General features: G+C 39.3%; 1 protein-coding gene and 1 long non-coding RNA gene across 2 annotated transcripts in view; one reads left to right on the forward strand and one right to left on the reverse strand.

Annotated features, from left to right (window-relative positions):
• Positions 1-20,111, reverse strand: part of DNAH8 (dynein axonemal heavy chain 8) — a 431,463-nt gene that overhangs the window by 171,232 nt on the left and 240,120 nt on the right. The window contains exons 46-56 of the mRNA XM_078055380.1: positions 19,838-19,924; positions 19,635-19,742; positions 18,158-18,292; positions 16,345-16,506; positions 14,151-14,397; positions 13,797-14,038; positions 13,567-13,707; positions 11,609-11,846; positions 2,043-2,185; positions 1,424-1,558; positions 906-1,028 (exon numbers count right to left, since the gene is read on the reverse strand). Coding sequence (XP_077911506.1) covers positions 906-1,028; positions 1,424-1,558; positions 2,043-2,185; positions 11,609-11,846; positions 13,567-13,707; positions 13,797-14,038; positions 14,151-14,397; positions 16,345-16,506; positions 18,158-18,292; positions 19,635-19,742; positions 19,838-19,924 — 1,761 coding nt within the window. The remainder of the gene's footprint in view (positions 1-905; positions 1,029-1,423; positions 1,559-2,042; positions 2,186-11,608; positions 11,847-13,566; positions 13,708-13,796; positions 14,039-14,150; positions 14,398-16,344; positions 16,507-18,157; positions 18,293-19,634; positions 19,743-19,837; positions 19,925-20,111) is intronic.
• LOC144379086 (uncharacterized) overlaps positions 1-20,111 on the forward strand; it is a 231,690-nt gene that overhangs the window by 23,996 nt on the left and 187,583 nt on the right. The window lies entirely within an intron of this gene.

The raw sequence follows: 20,111 nt of genomic DNA on the forward strand, positions 1-20,111 counted from the left end.
ACATTCAACACTTCAAACTACTTTAAATCAGAATGTGGGATGGTTTTACTCCCGAGCCTTCAATACTACTGAATGTTTTGGGTTTGGGCTTTATGTTCTTATCTTTCTTTTCTGCAGCCTCTAACACTGCTAACACTCCCTCCTCATTGGAAATTTTTCCTCTTTTGAATTCAGAGGCTCATTTCTTTCCAGGTTCATCTTGCGACTCTGGATCACTTCCTAAGCCACTCTTTCTCCACCCATCCCTCACATGTAACTGTTCTATAGGGTTCTATCATTGACTCTCGTCTTGCTATTTCAAGGGCCATGCAGAGTTGTTTGAGGAATAGTCTTAGGGTGAGCATGGACCTGGGAGTCCTGACTTCCTACAGGTATCTGAGGTGAACTCAGATAAAAGGCCAGATGGGATGGGTCCTGACAGGCTCTAGGTAGACATTACTGATGAGGCAGTGGGCAGTGGTGGGAGGTAGGTGTTGGGAATCCCATGAGGAATGTGCAGAATTCCGAAAGCATCAGTGAGGTTCTCTGATGGAGAATGACTCTGGGGTTGACAGATGATCACAAGGAAGACATGTGTGTGATAGAGTTAAAAAGAAAAAAAAAAAGTGTTTTCTAAATCAAGTATTCCTCGGGGGGAGTATATAGAGTAAGAAGTAACAGAAGTAAAACCCTGGAGAAAGGAAGAGAGGAGCCAGAAAGGGTGCTGAAATCAAGAAGCCTGAAGGCAGGAAGGAGTATTGCTGAAAAACACAGGGCTTTCAAGAAGGGAGAATGCCAGCTATTAAGAGAGAAGCCAAAAAAGACCGAATTGCTACTAGGCTTCATAAGACAAAGGCTATTGACACCTTTATATATAACTAAAAATACTGATTAAATATCATTTATAGGAGATGTTTCAGTCATACCTGATCTCCCCATTCATTAATCACAGGCATATTAATATCATCAATAAATACAGTCATTTTTCTGCCTCCTGGCGGCCCATATGTGCTTCCCATTCGCTTATCCACATAGCTTTCCATTGTTCTCTAGAGAAGAGGAGATATTTCTCTTAAGTGTTAGATTTCAACTCATATTCCTAGAAATGATGAGCATGTCTTTCAGAGGAGAACTGAGTTATTTAATATGCATAAATATCATTATTAAAATAGACATTGTAATATTGCAAAAAATAAGTTATTAGAATGTTAATCATTAATTTTATACACAAAGTTCAGCTTCAGCCTCAATATTAGGTCAAAATCTGATGTTTGGATTTGGCCTAGGAAAGCTAATAGCTGAATGCCAAGTGCAACCCCACTTCCTATTAACACACACACACACACACACACACACATCACATTTTATATGCATACACATTTTACTGTAACCAGCACTCAAAACATTTAAGATGTCGATTACCTCAGCAAATGATGGGTTTTACCTGAAACATTATGGGTTCTGTGGCAGATGAAAAGTTTAGACTTTTGGATAACTGTACTTCAGGATCATATTTTTTCAAATAGGCCTTAACCATTACAGTTTTGGCTGTTCCCTGCTCTCCTGTGAGCAAAACGGCCTGCAATAATCAGGTAATCATGTGGAAAGGGGTTAGCTTTAAATACCTTATGGTTCTGGTAGCTATGTTTTCATTGCAATGATTAATACAACTAATTTTAATTACTTTTTAGAATTAGACCCACATCAAAATAAAATCCTAAAAATAAATAAATAATCAATCAATCCTAGTTCAATTAAAGATTTGAATATAAAAGGTGTACTATAAACTGTGCTGGAAGAAAGTATGGGTAAATACTCATGTGACCATGGGAGTAGGGAGGGACTCTGTGAGCAGACACCCACCTCTCTTAGCAAGCTGGAAGTCAGCAGTTCACGGGATATTGAGTTGGAGTGTATCCTGGGGTTCATTTGCCAAATGAGTTTCCCTTAAATGGCACTACCTCCAGCCTCTTGTGCTGGAATTTAATTTTTCTATCTGTAGTGTGTGAAAAGGCATGTGTTTTGTATAGGTTTGTGATCAGCTAAGAAACTATCAGACTTACTTTCTGTTGTTTTGCAATGGTGTCTATCAAAAAATTTGTTCTAACATTGTCAACATTTGGAACCAAAATGGATGAATATTCTGGAATACTGTCAGTTGGATAATAATATGGCTGAAGTTTCTTATTCCAGTGTTCCCAATCTCCTACACAATAAGTAAAAATTCATCTTAATAAAACTGCATTCTTTGAAAGTTATCTCAAAATATAAAAAGACAAACACTATAAACAACCAACAGAATCATATGAACATTTAAAACATTTTCCAAAAATATGTTAACATATCGGCTTATATATGGCATATATGGCATATATGGCATTTGATCATTTAAATCTGTTTTGCCTCTTTATAAAGTCAGTTTTTAAATTTCTAAATCATTCATCTAGAGAGATCTGGCCTGAAATGGAATTAGAATTGGTGGTAAAAACCAATGACATATTTAGTATCTGGTAAGAAACCCACAGCAACTGAAAGGATGGGAAAGACCAAAAGGGGGTAACTGATGAGTGGACATAGAATGTTTGCCATGGGAAATGGGTAAAATAAATCTAGCCCTAGAACTAGTTAATAAAGTACTCAGGCTCCTGACTACTAATTTATTAACTGATATTATATAACTAATAATTTACTGGCTGATATTATTGGCATAATAATTATTATTACCACATTTCATCAATTCTAAAAAAAAAATTATTTATATTTTAGCATATCTGGAATGTGCCTTACAATCTATGAAGTCTTGTAATCACTATTGGCTAGGCAAACTTGGTCAGAGATGCTCATATTGCTACCATTTAAAATTAGATTACTTGCATTGTTGATATTGCTTTGTTCATTTTAACTGACATTTTAAATGTCTCCAGAAATATTATACTATGATTCAGGATTGTACCAAAAAAAGCTACTGTGCACACAGAATGCATGAAAACAGCGAAGGAGCACACATTGAGAGTAGCAAAGAAAATATTCAGCACTAGAGGAATAACCTCAATTTCAAATTTCCTTGCAAAATATCAAGTCATATGTTAAGTGTATGTTTAACTTTCAAGAAACTGAGAAACTGTTTTCCAAAGTGGCTATACCATTGTGTACTATATGAGAGTTCCAATTGTTCCATGTTCTCACCCATATTTGGTAGAACTAATCTTTTCATTTTAGTCATTCTAGTGGCTATGTAATGATATCCATTACAGTTTCAATTTGCATTTCCTTGATAATGATGTGGAATGTCTTTTCATGCACTTCTTTCACCATTTATAAATCTTCCTTGGTAAAGCATGTATTTAAATTTATTGCCCATTTGGCTATTCAGAGTCTTTTCTGGTTCCATACAAATTTTAGGATTATTTGTTCCATTTCTTTGAAAAAAGTGGATGGTGTTTTGATGGGGATTGCATTGAATGTGTAGATTGCTCTAGGTAGCATTGACATCTCCACAATATTTGTTCTTCCAATCCATGAGCATGGAACGTTTTTCCATTTCTTTGTGTCTTCCTCAATTTCTTTCATGAGTATTTTATAGTTTTCTGAGTACAGATCCTTTGCCTCTTTGGTTAGATTTATTCTTGGTATCTTACGGTTTTGGGTGCAATTGTAAATGGGATCAACTCCTTAATTTCTCTTACTTCTGTTTTGTTGTTGGTGTATAGGAATGCCACTGATTTCTGTGCATTGATTTTCTATCCTGTCACTTTACTGAATTCCTGTATGAGTTCTAGCAGTTTTTGGGTGGAGTCTTTTGGGTTTTCCACATAAAGTATCATATCATCTGCAAAGAGTGAGAGTTTGACTTCTTCTTTGCCAATTCAGATGGCTCTTATTTCTTTTTGTTGTCTGATTGCTGTGGCTAGGACTTCTAGTACTATGTTGAATAGCAGTGGTGATAGTGGACATCCCTGCCATGTTCCTGACCTTAGGGGAAAAGCTTTCAGTTTTTCCCCATTGAGAATGATATTCGCTGTGGGTTTTTCATAGATGGCTTTTATGATATTGAGGTATCTACCTTCTATCCCTACACTGTGAAGAGTTTTAATCAAGAAAGGATGCTGTACTTTGTCAAATGCTTTTCCTGCATCTATTGAGAGGATCGTATGGTTCTTGTTCTTTCTTTTATTAATATATTGTGTCACATTGATTGATTTGCAGATGTTGAACCAACCTTGGAGCCCAGGAATAAATCCCACTTAGTCGTGGTGAATAATCCTTTTAATGTACTGTTGGATCCTCTTGGCTGGTATTTTGGTGAGAATTTTTGCATCCGTGTTCATCAGGGATATGGGTCTGTAGTTTTCCTTTTTGATGGGGTCTTTGTCTGGTTTGGGGATCAAGGTAATGGTGGCCTCATAAAACGAGTTTGGAAGTTTTCCTTCCATTTCTATTTTTTGGACCAGTTTCAGAAGAATAGGTATTAATTCTTCTTGAAATGTTTGGTAGAATTCCCCTGGGAAGCCATCTGGCCCGGGGCTTTTGTTTGTTGGGAGATTTTTGATGACTGCTTCAATTTCCTTAGTGGTTATAGGTCTGTTCAGGTTTCCTATTTCTGCCTGGTTCAGTTTTGGTAGTTGATACATCTCTAGGAATGCATCCATTTCTTCCAGATTATCTAATTTGCTGGCATAGAGTTCCTCATAATATGTTCTTATAATTGTTTGTATTTCTTTGGTGTTGGTTATGATCTCTCCTCCGGCATGCATGATTTTGTTGATTTGGGTCATTTCTCTTTTCTTTTTGATAGGTCTGGCCAGGGGTTTATCAATCTTGTTAATTCTTCCAAAGAACCAGCTCCTAGTTTCACTGATCTGTTCTACTGTTCTTTTGGTTTCTATTTCATTGATTTCTGCTCTGATCTTTATTATTTCTCTTCTCCTGTTGGGTTTAGGCTTTATTTGCTGTTTTTTCTCTAGCTCCTTTAGGTGTAGGGTTAGGTTGTGTATTTGAGACCTTTCTTGTTTCTTGAGGAAGGCTTGTATTGCTATATACTTTCCTCTTAGGACTGCCTTTGCTGCATCCCAAAGGTTTTGAACAGTTGTGTTTTCATTTTCATTGGTTTCCATGAATTTTTAAAATTCTTCTTTAATTTCCTGGTTGACCCATTCATTCTTTAGTAGGATGCTCTTTAGCCTCCATGTATTTGAGTTCTTTCCAACTTTCCTCTTGTGATTCAGTTCTAGTTTCAAAGCATTGTGGTCTGAAAATAGGCAGGGAATGATCCCAATCTTTTGGTACCAGTTGAGACCTGATTTGTGACCCAGGATGTGATCTATTCTGGAGGATGTTCCATGGGCACTAGAGAAAAATGTGTATTCTGTTGCTTTGGGTGGAATGTTCTGAATATATCTCTGAAGTCCATCTGGTCCAGTGTGCCATTTAAAGCCTTTATTTCCTTGTTGATCTTTTGCTTAGATGATCTGTCCATTTCAGCACGGGGGGGGGGGGGGGGTTAAGTCCCCTACCATTATTGTATATTGTCAATGTGTTTCTTTGATTTTGTTATTAATTGCCTTATATAATTGGCTGCTCCCATGTTAGGGGCATAGATATTTACAATTGTTAGATCTTCTTGTTAGATAGACCCTTTAAGTAGGATATAGTGTCCTTCCTCATCTCTTATTACAGTCTTTGGTTTAAAATCTAATTTGTCTGATATAAGGATTGCCACCCCAGCTTTCTTTTGGTGTCCATGAGCATGGTAAATGGTTTTCCAGCCCTTCACTTTCAATCTGGAGGTGCCTTTGGGTCTAAAATGAGTCTCTTGAAGACAGCATATCAATGGGTCTTGTTTTTTTTTTCCAATCTGATAGCCTGTGTCTTTTGATTGGGGCATTTAGCCCATTTACATTCAGGGTAACTACTGAAAGATAAGAATTTAATGCCATTGTATTGCCTGTAAGGTGATTGTTACTGTATATTGTCTGTGTTCCTGTCTGGTCTATGTTGCTTTTAGGCTCTCTCTTTGCTTAGAGGACCCCTTTCAAGATTTCTTGTAGGGCTGGTTTGGTGTTTGCAAATTCCTTTAGTTTTTGTTTGTCCTGGAAGCTTTTTATCTCTCCTATTTTCAATGACAGCCTAGCTGGATATAATATTCTTGGCTGCATATTTTTCTCGTTTAGTGCTCTGAATATATCCTGCCAGTCCTTTCTGGCCTGCCAGGTCTCTGTGGATAGGTCTGTCGCCAATCTAATGTTTCTACCATTGTAGCTTACATATCTCTTCTCCTGAGCTGCTTTCAGGATTTTCTCTTTGTCTCTGAGGCTCCTAAGTTTTACTATTAGATGTCGAGGTGTTGACCCTATTTTTATTGATTTTGAGAGGGGTTCTCTGTGCCTCCTGGATTTTGATGTGTGTTTCCTTCCCCAAATTAGGGAAGTTCTCTGCTATAATTTGCTCCAATATACCTTCTGCCCCCCCCTTCTTCTTCTGGGATCCCAATTATTCTAATGTTGTTTTGTCTTACAGTATCACTTATCTCTCAAATTCTGCCCTCGTGATCCAGTAGTTGTTGATCTCTCTTTTTCTCAGCTTCTTTATTTTCCATCATTTGGTCTTCTATATCACTGATTCTCTCTTCTGCCTCATTTATCCTAGCAGTTAGAGCCTCCATTTTTTATTGCACCTTATTAATAGCCTTTTTGATTTCGACTTGGTTAGATTTTAGTTCTTTTATTTCTCCAGAAAGGGTCTCTCTAATAACTTCCATGCTTTTTTCAAGCCCAGCTAGTATCTTTAAAATCATCATTCTGAACTCTAGTTCTGACATCGTACTAATGTCTGTATTGATTAGGTCCCTGGCAGTCAGTACTGCCTCTTGTTCTTTTTGTTGAGGTGATTTTTCCTCTCTTGTCATTTTGTCCAGAGGAGAACAGATGAATGAGAGAAGAAAATGCTAACAGGGTAACAACATCCCCAGAAAATATACTCTAAACAAATCAGAAAAGACCTGAAACTGGGGGAAAAGAAAGGGAAGGAAAGAAAAAAGAAAAGAAAGAAGAAAAAGAAAAAGATAAAAACAAACAAAAACAGAACAAAACAAAACAAACAGAATATGATCAAATATGATCAGGCTGCTGCATAGATTAGTGCCACACACTAGATTTTGGGCATATTTTGGTTTGTTAGAAGAAAGTGCCTCCCAAAATTTTAAAGAAAGAAAAACTTATATATGTACAAAAATAAGGGTTGAAGGAGATGAAGGGATGGAATATGACTGTAAAGATGAAAATTATAAAAAATTTTATAAAAGGAATTGATAAGAAGTTGTTTGAAAAAAGAAAGAAGAGGATTTAAAAAAAAAGAAATGAAAAAAGAAAAAGAAAGGGAGAGAATGTGATCAGGCAGGAGACTAGAACAAAGCCATACACTAGAGATTTAGGGTATATTTTGATCTGTTAGAAGAAACTGTATCTCTAAATTTTAAAGAAAGAACAACTTATATATATATATATATATATGCCAAAAATAAGGGTAACTACTATGAAGGGATAGAATTTGACTCTAAAAATGAAAAATAAAAAATACTTTTTAAAAAAGGGATTGATAAGATGTTGGTTGAAAAAGGGAAAAAGAAAAATTAAAAAAAAAAAAGTTAAAAAAAATTTAACTTTGAAAGACTAAAGAATCATGGGAAAAAAGCCATGGATTCTGTGTGCAGTATTCCCCTAGCGCTGGAGTTCTGCCATTCTCATTGATCAGTAAACTTGGTCTTGGCTGGCTGTTCTCGCTTATCTTCTGGGGGAGGGGCCTGTTGCCGTGGTTCCCAAATGTCTTTGCCAGAGGCGGAATCACCCCGCCCTTGCCGAGGCTGGGCTAAGTAATCTGCTCGGGTTTGCTCTCAGGAGCTTTTGTTCCCTGCAAGCTTTCCGTACAGCTTTGGAGGACAAGAGTGAAAATGGCGGCCTTCCAATCTCTGCCCTGGAGGAGCCGAAAACTCAGGGCCCCGCTCCTTAGTGCGCCCCTAGAGAAAAGCAGTCAGTCACTCCCGTCTCCCCGGTCTCCGGCCGCACTCCGTGCTCACCCGGCCTGTGACCGAGCATTTCTATCTCTGGCACCTGACTCGGTGTGGAGTCTCCAAACCCAGCAGATCCCCATAGTGGGCTCCCGCGCCGCTCCTCCCGGGGGAGGAAGGGGAATCTCCCCGCATCTGCCGCTTGTTGGGTCCCTGCTGGAAGAGCAGTGGCCCGACTGCACCATGGATCACGGGTTATGGCAACCCCGAGCTGAGAGCCCACTCCTCGGCTCTGTCTTTGCAGCCGGCTTCCCCACTCCGATACCTGGGAGCTCTGCCGCACTCAGGCACCCCCAGTCTTTCTGTAACCCCGAGAGTCCGGAGACCACACTGTCCCATGAGGGTTCCATGCCCCACTTAGCCACTGGAGCGACGTCCCTCAGCAGAGCAGACTTCTAAAATTTCCGATTTTGTGCTCCACTGCTCTACCACTTGCCAGAAGCGGCTGACAGAGGCCCCTTCCCCCACCGTCTATCCTCCCGAATATCACCTCAGATTCACTTCTCTGCACGTCCTACCTTCCAGAAAGTGGTCGCTTTTCTGTTCAGAGGGTTGTTGCTATTCTTTTCTTCAATCTCCTGTTGAGTTCGTAGGTGTTCAGGATGGTCTGATCCCTATCCAGCTGAATTAGAGACCAGACGAAATCCGGGTCTCCTACTCCTCCGCCATCTTGCTCTGCCCCCTAGATGGATATTTTTTTTATCCACTCTGTTACCCTATGTCTTTTGATTGGAACATTTAGTCCATTTACATTCAAGTAATTATTGATAGACATATATTTATTGCCATTTTGTTACTTGTTCTGTGGTTGTTTTTGTAGTTTTTCTCTGATCCTTTCTTTTCTTTCACGATTTATTGGCTTTCTTTAGTGATATACTTGGACTTCTTTCTCTTTATTCTTTCCACATCTATCACTGGTTCTTGATTTGTGGTTAACATTAGTTTGTACATAACATCTTCAATCTATATTAAGTTGATGGTTGCTTAAGTTTTGAATGCTATTTTAAATAGTATATTAAAATTTCAATTTCCAAATGTTTGTTGTGAGTATATAGAAATACAACTTATTGTTGTATATTGTCCTTTTATCCTATGACCTTGCTAAACTCATTTACTGGTTCTAATAACTTTTTTGAGGATTGTATACAGATGGTCATATTGTCTACAAATAAAGAGAGATATACTTGTTCTTTTCCAATCTGTAGATATATTATGTATTTATTTTTGTGTTTATTTATTTATTGGCTTATTGCACTGACTAGAACCTCTAGTACAACATTGAATAGCAGTGGTGAGAAAGAACATCCTAGTCCTGTTCCTGATCTTGGGACTGAGGTATTCAGTCTTTCACCATTAAGTATAATTTTAGCTTTTTTGTAGATGCTCTTTGTCAAAATGATAAAGTTCTTATTCCTAATTTACTGAGAGTTTCATCATAAAAGGGTGTTAAATTTTGTCAAATGCTTTTTCTGCATCTATTTATATGACTGATGGTTTGTTTGGTTTTTAGTCTGCTAATATGATGAATTATATTGATTGCTTTTTGAATATTAATCCAACCTTCCATTCATAAAATAAATGCTCACTTGGATTTAACCTGTTAAAATTTTATTAAGAAATGTGTGCTCAGGCACCTGGCTGGCTCAGATCGTGCAACTCTTGATCTCAGGGTCATGAGTTCAAGCCCCACATTGGGTGTGGAGCCCACTTAAAATAAAAAAAAATTTTTTTTAAAGAAAAGAAATGTGTGTCAATATTCCTAAGAGATACTGGTCTATAGTCTACTTTTCTTGTAATGTATTTCTATGGTTTTGATATCAGGATAACATTTTCCTTATAAAATGGTCTGGGTGTTTCTTCCTTACATTTTATATATCTTAGAAGCATTGCTGTAAAATTGGTATTATTTATTTCTTAAGTATTTGGTAGAAATCACCAGTAAAGCCATCTGGGCCTGGAGTTTTCTTTGTAGCAAGGTTTTTAACTATACATTTTTTTTTTAGTGAATATGGGGATATGTAGGATATCTATTTCTTCTTGATGAGTAGTTTGTATCTTTCAAGGAATTTGCCTATTTCATCTACACTGTCAAATGTACTTTCGTAACATTGTTCCTAATATTCACTTCTTATTTTTTAACGTCTATAGGGCCTGTAGGCATGTTCCCTCTTTCATTCTGGACACTGGTAATTTATGCCTTCTCTTTTATTTTTTCCTTTGATATCTCTGGTAAGAGATTTATCAATCTTACTGATCTTTTCAAAGAACCATCTTTTGACTGGCTTTGGATTGTAACAGAATTCATATCTAGATTTAAGGATGCATTTCACTGTTAGTTTGCATTTTGAGTTAGAGCTCCCCTTTATGATCCCAAATCTTTAATAGCATCTAATCACACATAGAATTACTGGTCGTTCTGATTAAAGATGACCAGGTGAAAAAATTCACTTACTTCAGTCTCTTTACAAAGCCCTTTAAAACACAAACTTCCACTTAATTCCTATTTTCAGTATGATTAATATGATTCTTCCACTCTCAAATGTGTACAGTGTCCTCCAAGTCTAGGCAACTCTGTGTTTCATACTCTCCAAAAACTAATTCTTCAGTCTTTGGCCACTGTGAGGTGGATGCAGTTGTCTAGCAGTGTGACTTTGGAAAGAGGACCTGGAGGTCTGTTTCTTAAATAGACTTACAAGCAGCCCACTGGTTTTTACCTCTACCTTCACCCCAGTTTCCAATTCTCAAGCCCTTTAAAAGTTCTGTGGCATACACTACATTGCTTCTCAACTCTTCCCACTGCCAGTTTAGGACTTAACTTGCCCAGTGTGCTAAATCAAGTGCTCCTTACCTTCCTGCTTTCTTGCTTTCAAAATGCTGTTATAGCTGTCTACTCTCTTGTTCTTTTGAGTTTATGCATTAAAACAAAAAACAACAAATGCTTTTGCTGCTTTGGGGTTTTAGGAAGAATTAGAGGTAAATACAGCTTTTAGGAAGCATGTTTTATCTTCTCTGGAGCTTAAAAGAATTGGGAGCTGCACTCTGGGTAAAGGGCACCTAATTCAAGGCATTTCTCTTAGAGATAGGGAAGCTGGGCCCTGCCCCACACAGCAGGCTGGGGGCTGAAACAGACTGGACTTTGCCAAGTCTGCTACATGTAAGTAGGACCCCATTGGCTTGTTTCATTGTCTAACTATTCTGACATTTCCAACAGGGATGTTGTAGGATTGATCTGTTATTACATCATGAAGAATCTGTGTTCTCGACACTACTGCTTTTTCTCTTCAAGCATCAGTATGCATGATGTAAGAGGTATTGCCAACTTATTGTGCAAGATTTCACTTAGGCCACTCCAAAAAGGGGAGAAGCCAAGAGTCTCTTACCAGTTCCCAGCTAGGCCAATATGCAAAATTCTACTATTCTTTGCATATATGCCTTTTAAAAATGGTATTAGCAATCATGTTATTTATAATTGGCTTGATATTTCCCCATAGAAGAATTTATGGAAGTTTATGTTTTTCTCATTGAAAAAGAGATCATCTCATTTCAGGTATAAGTCACCGTACTTACCATAATCAGTAACATAAAACTCATACATGGTCTGACCCGTGCCTTTAGGTATTTCTGGTAAGTCTAACTTGCTTTCATGATTTCGTATAAAGGCCTCAAGCTTTTCTCTGCTTTCCAGCTCCAAAAGGGCTCCTAAACTCCACATTAGGCCAAACACAAATAATTTATGAAGATGTTCGACACATGAAACACCACCTTCTTCTTTGGAGGGAATTAAACCTTCCAGTAGATTGAGAGACTGAAAATATTTGAAATACAATAAATTTTTGTACTCAAATTTTTGAAATAAGAATGTTTAAATAATAAATTTAAAAGGAGGAGGAAAAGGAGGAAGAAAAAATATATCTTCTGATATTGCTTGATCACTGTCCTACAGTAAACAGCATTTAGAGAAGGGTTATCCTGCTTTAAACAGGCTGCATGGACTAGCAAAAAAGATGCCAAAATGGGAATCTGGGGGTGTGGTTTCTATCCCCAGCTCATGCCATCAATCTCACTGAGCCTCAGTATCCTGATCTGAAAAACAAATGGCCTAAACTAGATGTTTCCTTCCTTCCTTCCTTCCTTCCTTCCTTCCTTCCTTCCTTTTTCTTTCTCTCTTTCTCTTTCTTTTCCTTCCTTCCTTCCTTCCTTCTTTCCTTCCTTCCTTTTTTTTAGACTACATGTTTTCTAAGGTAGTTTCTGGATCTAAAGTTTAGTTACTCCAAATTTTCTACAGCAGAGATTGTATTTCTTTTTCACTTTTTGCAGGGCTCAGAAAACTGTGGCCCCAGGGGCTGGTCACCTGTTTGGCAAATGAAGTTTTACTGAAACACAGTCACCCTCATTAATGTAGGCATTGTGTCTGTCTGCCTTTGCAATACTGCAGCAGATGTGAGAGGTTGAGACAGACAGTTGTGCAAACATTTGCCTAAATATTTGCTACCCGCTCATTTAAGGGAAAGTATGCCAACTCCCATTTGGCATCAGAAAGAAATGTACCTACAGTAAGATATCCTCAGTCTTGCAAAACAAAATTAATTCAAGATAATATTTTCACTTATATTATGCATTTTAAAGTCTTTACTAAATAATTCATTGATTTGGGCCTTTATGTATTACTTCTTACCTTCCCACCCTCACTGACTGGCGCCTCCTATTAAATTCAGAGAAAACCAAAGCACCAGAATGGATCATGAAAGATCACCTATAGCCTAGAATCAGGGGAGGCCTCCATAATCTATGATTAGTTCTGATTTTTTACAAAGACTATTAAGGAAAACTGAGTATGAGAGGAAACTACTTGGGAAATTGTTTAGGGCACCTGGGTGGCTCGGTTGGTTAAGCCTTCGGCTCAGGTCATGATCCCAGGGTCCTGGGATTGTGCCTCAGGTCGGGCCCCCTGCTCAGTGGGGAGCCTGCTTCTCCCTCTCCCTCTGCCTGTAGCTCCCCCTGCTCGTGCGCCCTCTCTCTCTTGCTATGTCTCTCTATGTCAAATGAATAAATAAAATCTTTTAAAAAAGAAAATTGTTTCAAGGTTTTCCCTATCTGATATACTCTAAATTTGCAATGCTGAGATTGCCATTGGAGTTTTCTTGCTCATCACCAGCTCTTTTTAGTGCTTTTCGATAGGACTACCTGCTTTATTCATTTAGTATAGTGTCATTATTGGGTGTACTTTCCAGGAAGGTTACTAAGCTTGATGGTGGGAGAGATCGTTCACTCCTCTTCCCCTGCCAACACCCACCCTGGGAAGAGAAAATAATAAAATAGATGGCAGTAAAAGCATTAATGGAGTCTTGCAAAATCTTTAATAGGAATCAAACTTCCCCAAGCCTTCACAGCCATATCACAAAAGTATTTCTATGAACTGCAAAAATTTTCTATTTCAGACGCCTCTAAACTGCGAGGCGAGGCGGGGCGGGGGGGGGGGGGGAGGTGGAGTCTCCAATCTAAATAGTGAATGTAGACAAACTTACCTGCATGATATAGTTGCACTCCAGGAGCTGCATTTTTGGATTGAGGTTTAGTTTCATATACGTATATGTATCTTCAAATATTTTATCGTACAGAGTGAGGAATACAGTCGCCTCCTGTGCAGTGCGCTTCTTCAGCCACGCCTACCGCAAAGAAACAGAACCTCAGTTTACCAAGGAGGTGAAACCCGGGAAGATGCTGAGCACCCTCGCGCCGGCCTCATGTCCCCCACCTGCAATATTGCCCTCCAACTGAGCGCGGAGCTGCTAATATAGACCATGCCCATCCTGGAAACCGTGGCGGGAGAAGCGTTCTCAATATTGTGCACCTCGAATAGAAGCTTACAACTCGGGGCCATGGGGATGCGATCTCCGTTAGCTAGCGTTAGGGTTTTATTGTCGTCCAGCACAGAATTTAAGTTCTCGATCCAAATGGCATCCACAGGGCCATCTAAAATGAGGAAAATATTTTCACCTGCAAATAATTAAAAGAGAAAATCACTTTTCACCAGCAAAGAATTACACATGGTGTTATTTAACTGGCGGGGGTAGGGGAGGAAGGTTCACAAAAGAGAGTTGACGTGTACCTTTTTTTGCTTTTAATGTTTTTCTCCACAGAGTAGAAAAAATCCCATCTGTCCAGTCATTAGTAGCGGTGTCCAGTCTGCCAAACATCTGAGGCGCAGTAATTGCTTTGGGATTCATTCGCATCTCTCTGTGAGGCCTCCCGCACTCAGTTAATGCCTTCATCAGGATTGTTATGACAGTTGTCTTCCCAGAACCACTGGGGCCCAGAGTCATCAAACCATGACGGACCAGAGATGTCTCGTATAACTGCGCAATGAGGCAATTAATTGAAAAATGTGACTAATGAGTCTTTTCCTGACATTCATAGAAGTAGCGTGCTGAAATTTAAACAGCTTTAAATAAGCTCTTAGTAAAGTAGCTAGTTCACTATTTAAAAGATGAAAAAATGCAAAAAAAAAAAAAGGTTTCTTTTGCTTTACTAGATGTGGATAGCAAATTAGTGCCACGTTATAAAACAATGGTAAGTGATAAAATTATGACAATGTGGAACTTGAATCCATTTTGGAAATAATTCATTCAGGATCTCGTTTTTTGCTTCTCAAATTACTCTTCCTTGCTATTTGGGTTTACGGATACGTTTTTTCCAGGCACAAGCTTTCTCTGCATTCAATGTGATGATGCCGCCCCCTGGTGGTGGAACGCAGCAACACAAACCATCACGGTGAAGACCAGCTTGATTCCCCTGCAAGTGATTTGTTCAGGCAGTGCTCCCAGGAAGAAACTGGTTAAGGGAGTGGGGGAAGCGGGACAGGCAAGAGAAGTCAGGCAGGGTACGATTGAGGACAAAATCCTGTAGAGGGAAGCCTTAACACTGATCGTTCGGGGCACTCTGGAATGTTCCACCTGGAAGCAGGGGAGCTTGACTTTCCGGCTCCATCACCCAGCAGTCTTTAACTAAGAAGAGTTTGGGTTGGGGGTGGGTGGGAAATAAATTCCAGGTACTGCCTGCTCTTTGTGCCTGCCAACCAAGTGGCTCCAGTTGTCCTGAAGAGAAGGGTGAATGTGGGCTATTAAAATCACACAGAAGCAGGGGTAAAAGAGATTCAAGGAGACATGCTAAGAACTGGACAGTGTCTGTTACAACATCCTCTCTATTGTTTTCTTAATAAAAATATGAAGTCAAAAGCTCACAGCTGATCAGAGGCAGAATTTAAGTTATTCTCCTAACATTTTAGAGAGAAATGTATTACTACTGTAACCCGCAGTTTAAAAGCAGCAGAGACTCAGCCCATCACATTATATTCAAGAATAACACTACTGACACCGAGGAACACCACCACGTGCTAGTCTCCTACCCACTGAGATGACTAGGACTTTAGTACTCAACATAGTGTATACATATCACATAGAAAGTTTTGAAAAATTTCCCAGAATTTTTTTAAAAAGTGTTTAATGGTTTTCCAGTCCATGGATGATGAAAAATACCTAAACTGTTCCTCATATCCTTCCCTGTGAAAATTGGATATGTCTCAGACGCTTACACTTCTTACAATCTGGCAAGGACAGTAAGTTAAAATAAGAATTGTTATTTTTCAAATGCAGTGTTTAACACTCTCCACAATTTCAGCTCCCTCATTTCCAAACGCCCTGGAAAATACCCCTGAAACATCAGGCCCATAGAGATTTAATCCTGTCTCTCCTCCAACCCTTCTTGACTCTGCTGATAAACTGTTAGGTGGCTGTCACAAGGATGAAACATGATGGACAAAAAGACACCAAGAGACACAGGCAAAGCGTTCAAATCTTAGTGCAGGTGAACTTGCCCAAACACAGAGCAGAAGCGCAGTAGCATTCCCAGATTCCTCGGGCCCCAAGGCCATGAAGGTACCCAGCTGTGGGGAGACTGCCGGCCTGACACAAGCAGCCAGCAGGGTCAGTCCATCTCCCCGGCTTTTTATTACCTACTATCCCCTCCTAACTGTCCTTGAGATTCTGGTTACCACGCAGCCTTCTCCCCAGGCATAGCTAACCTCAGTAAATTACTGCTTGTTGACTCGTGAGGCCAGGTAAATCCACACTATCTCTCTAGGACCCACCCATCCTCCTGAGGACTCTGCTTGCCAGGATGTGTTTTAATTTAGTTTCAACATTCACATTAAGTAAGCCAAGTATCCCGAGTTCTTCCCTTCAAATGGCGATCTTTGAACAACACACACTTATCATTATCCTGATAAGAGAGTAAAGTGTCTTTACCTGCACAAGTTTGAGATTCCAGGGTGGGTGGTTAATCAAACCTTCTATTTGAACCTGGCTGGCTACGGCAGCCTGCAGTTCCACATGGGTACTACTGTCCAGCTGTAATCCCGGAAACAGGTCATTGATTAAGCTGAGGAACAGGGGTTCATCTTCGTCAACCTAAGATGGCAGAGAATAAATATGCTTCTTCAGTCAACAAATAATTATGGGCCAGCTAAGCTCATAACACTTATCACTGGATGCCCAGAAAACCATGTACTACTTCTCCTAACCAGACTTGTATCCTCTAGAACCAACTCCTAAACACCACCCCTGAATCCACATTACCTAGAGCATTGTAGCCAGAGCCCTTTGGCATTCAACGTTTTCTACAATCTACTGCTTCAAGGTTTGATCTCATTACTTTATCATATGAATGCTGTGCTTCTCACAAACAGGTGTATGCATTAACCTTAAAAACATGCGATTAATAGTCCCAACCCCATGAAAATAGGATATTAATATTTCATTTAAATTAGGAAAATATCCATAACCCTACCTGCCTGGCTCATCCAACATTGAATGGAAAACTCCATCAGAGCAGTGTCCTGCCTTCCTTATAAGCCGTAGGTTTGAGTAAACTGACCCTAATCCTCATTTTCTCCGTCTTTAATATCTACATCACCCCCTTCCCAACTGCTGACCCCTTTTGATTTCTCCTTATTCTCTGGGACTCCTTTAATGCCTTCTGGAATTCTTGTCTAGCAGTTTCAAGAGTACATTACAGAGGGAGGCAGTGAGGTGTATTGGAAGGGGCAGAGGACTTGGCATCAGAAAGTCTTATGGATTTTTGTTCCAGCTTCTCAACTGACCGTGATTGTGGGTGAGTCTTCCGACTTGGTTTCCTCATAAGTAAAAGGGCAATAAACACACTAGCCATTCGTACCTCACCGAGTTGCTGAGAGGCGCAAACAAGACAAAACCCCTGAAAAAGCTTTGTAATAGGAAGGAACTACATGCATGTCAGCTGTTAGCTTCTGTAACTAGAATGGGAGCTTCCTGAGAACCATTTCTTCCTCAACCTTGTGCTCCCAGGGCACAGACACAATACATAACACGTAGAAGCCCTTGAATAAATACCACACAAACCTGTCCATCAGCTCATTCAAGGAAGCTGGCTATAATCGTGACAAGCATGAAAGCAGTGAGATAACTATGATTATCTTCCCAGCAAACTTTCAATGCACTTTTGGACAATAGAAATGGTGTTGATGTTTTGGGAGAGACACAGATAGCTAAAATAGGCTTAGACATATTCTGAAAAAGCAAAGTTCCCGTGGTTCTCTGTGAATCCAGGACACCGGGATTTTCTTTTTTTTTTTTTTTTTTTTTTAAAGATTTTATTTATTTATTTGAGAGAGAGAGAGAGAATGAGAGACAGAGAGCATGAGAGGGAGGAGGGTCAGAGGGAGAAGCAGACTCCCCGCCGAGCAGGGAGCCCGATGGACACCGGGATTTTCATGTTTAGAGTTCATGTTCTGTTATGAGTAATGGTGGAAGACTGGACTGAAATTTGGGGGCCGGAGCCCACTGATAAAGCCTGTTTTATGGTTCACTGCTGGTAAGAGGATGCATTTCCAGCCCATGTTGGGCATATAAGGCCATGGGCTTTTTGCCTTCTGGAAGCATGGGGGTAGCTTCACATACTTATTGTCCCTGTAATCATTAATGCTCACAGCTCAACCTGAGCCAACCCCCATGTATCAGCTAATGAGGGAAAAAGCCAGGTTAGAATCTGGAAGGAGAAGGGAATTCGGAGAAGGGGAGATACCAGCTTGGAAAGGTTCATGTCTCTCAATCCTCTCATGACAGTGCTTAGCTCACTGTCTTCTGGTCTGGCTCTTTTTTGAGCTCCAAGTGTCCTCAAAACAGATAGAATATTTCTCAACCCAAAGTCGTAATGAACCTAAAATGGGGAAAGAAAAAAAAAAGGTTGTTTCATTGAACAATCCTAAATGTAGACTCACACCATCTACACACAGGTAGATATTCTGATATGTACACAGTGCTGTTCCGAGGGGCTGAGCTGCAAAGTTCTATTAGCTCCAGTCTCTCACCTTTCCTTTGATTGCAAAATGACCATTCCATTGGGAAGTTCACACTTTATTTTTTTTAAGATTTTATTTATTTATTTGAGAGAGAGAGAGAGCGCGCGCAAGCACGAGCAGGGGGAAGAGCAGAGGGAGTGGGAGAGGGAGAAGCAGACTCCCTGCTGAGTAGGAAACCCGACAAGGGGCTCTATCCCAGGATCCCTGGATCATGACTGAGCTGAAGGCAGATGCTTAACCATCTGAGCCACCCAGGCGCCCCATGGGAAGTTCACACTTTAAATATACTTTGAGAATAATACAGTGTGATACGGCCCATACAGCAGATTTAAATGAGTAACCAACAGGTGACACACTCTGTGATTCCATTTCCATAACATTCTTGGAATAACAGAATTATAGAGAAGGAGGAAAGATAGGGGTTACAAGGGGTTAGGGATTTGGAAGAGAGGTGGGTGTGACTATGTAGGGGTAGCATGAGGAAACCCTGCAGTGATAGAACAGTCCTGTATGTTGATTGTGGTGGAGGTTACATGAATCTGCATATGTGACATAACTACATAGTACTACACACACACAAACACACACACAAAGTGCGTGTATAGCTGGCAAGCTCTTAATAAACTCTGTGAATTGTACCGATGTGGGTTTTCTGGTTCTGTTATTTGTTATTGTACTATAGTTACAAAATGTCAACATTGGGACGCCCGGGTGGCTAAGTTGGTTAAGCATCTGCCTTCGGCTCAGGTCATGATCTCAGGGTCCTGGGATCCAGTCCCACGTGGGGCTCCCCACTCGGCGGGGGAGTCTACTTCTCCCTCTCCCTCTGCCCCTCCCACTTGTTTTCTCTCTCTCTCTCTCTCTCTCTCATTCAAATAAATAAATAAAATCTTTAAAAAAAAAAGTCAACATTCAGGAAACATGGTATACAGGACCTCCTGTACATTTCTTTGCAACCTCACTGAGACTCCATAATAATTTCAAACTTAAAAAAGGTTTTAAAAATACATTATATTTATTATAAATATATTTTACAATTATAAATATATTTTTATTTAAAATTATATATTTAGAATTATAAATATCTTTTAGAAAAGAGTTGAGACTTTTTTAAAACTCACGGATTAACATTTATCAAAGTAAAATTGCCAAGTAAAAAATCAAGTTCTACAGCTGGGGGAAAAATAGATTTACAGTTACCTGTTTGGTAAGTTGCTCTTCACAGAGTTTGTAAAGAACATAAAACTTTTGAGCCAAGATAACATTTTCAAGAAAACCACAGCTTGCAAGTTTAACTCGCATAATGATCTGAAAATTAAGATTGTGAGATTTTTTTCAATAACGTTAGTGAAAAACAGGTAAGGAACATAAATTATATTATGTTTTTAAATCCTGGTGCCTACCTGTCTATCAGGAACCATCATAGCAACAGTTCTAAACTGAATTTTTAAGTTTTCTGGTAGTTCCTGGCGCCCAGCATATCCAGGGTTCTAAAAATTAAAATTGTTTTAAATTATTGATATAATTTTCATTTCATGAATACAAATACATTCAAATTCCCAGTTCATATTCTAAGGTGGTATTGAAAAACATTAGATTCATAAAACATCCCTCCTTTCTCAAAAATATGTATTGGACCATCCATATTTTTTAAGGTCATATCACTCCCTCCTACAT

This window comes from Halichoerus grypus, chromosome 9, assembly GCF_964656455.1.
Source record: "Halichoerus grypus chromosome 9, mHalGry1.hap1.1, whole genome shotgun sequence".
In the NCBI taxonomy this organism is placed as follows: Eukaryota; Metazoa; Chordata; class Mammalia; order Carnivora; family Phocidae; genus Halichoerus; species Halichoerus grypus.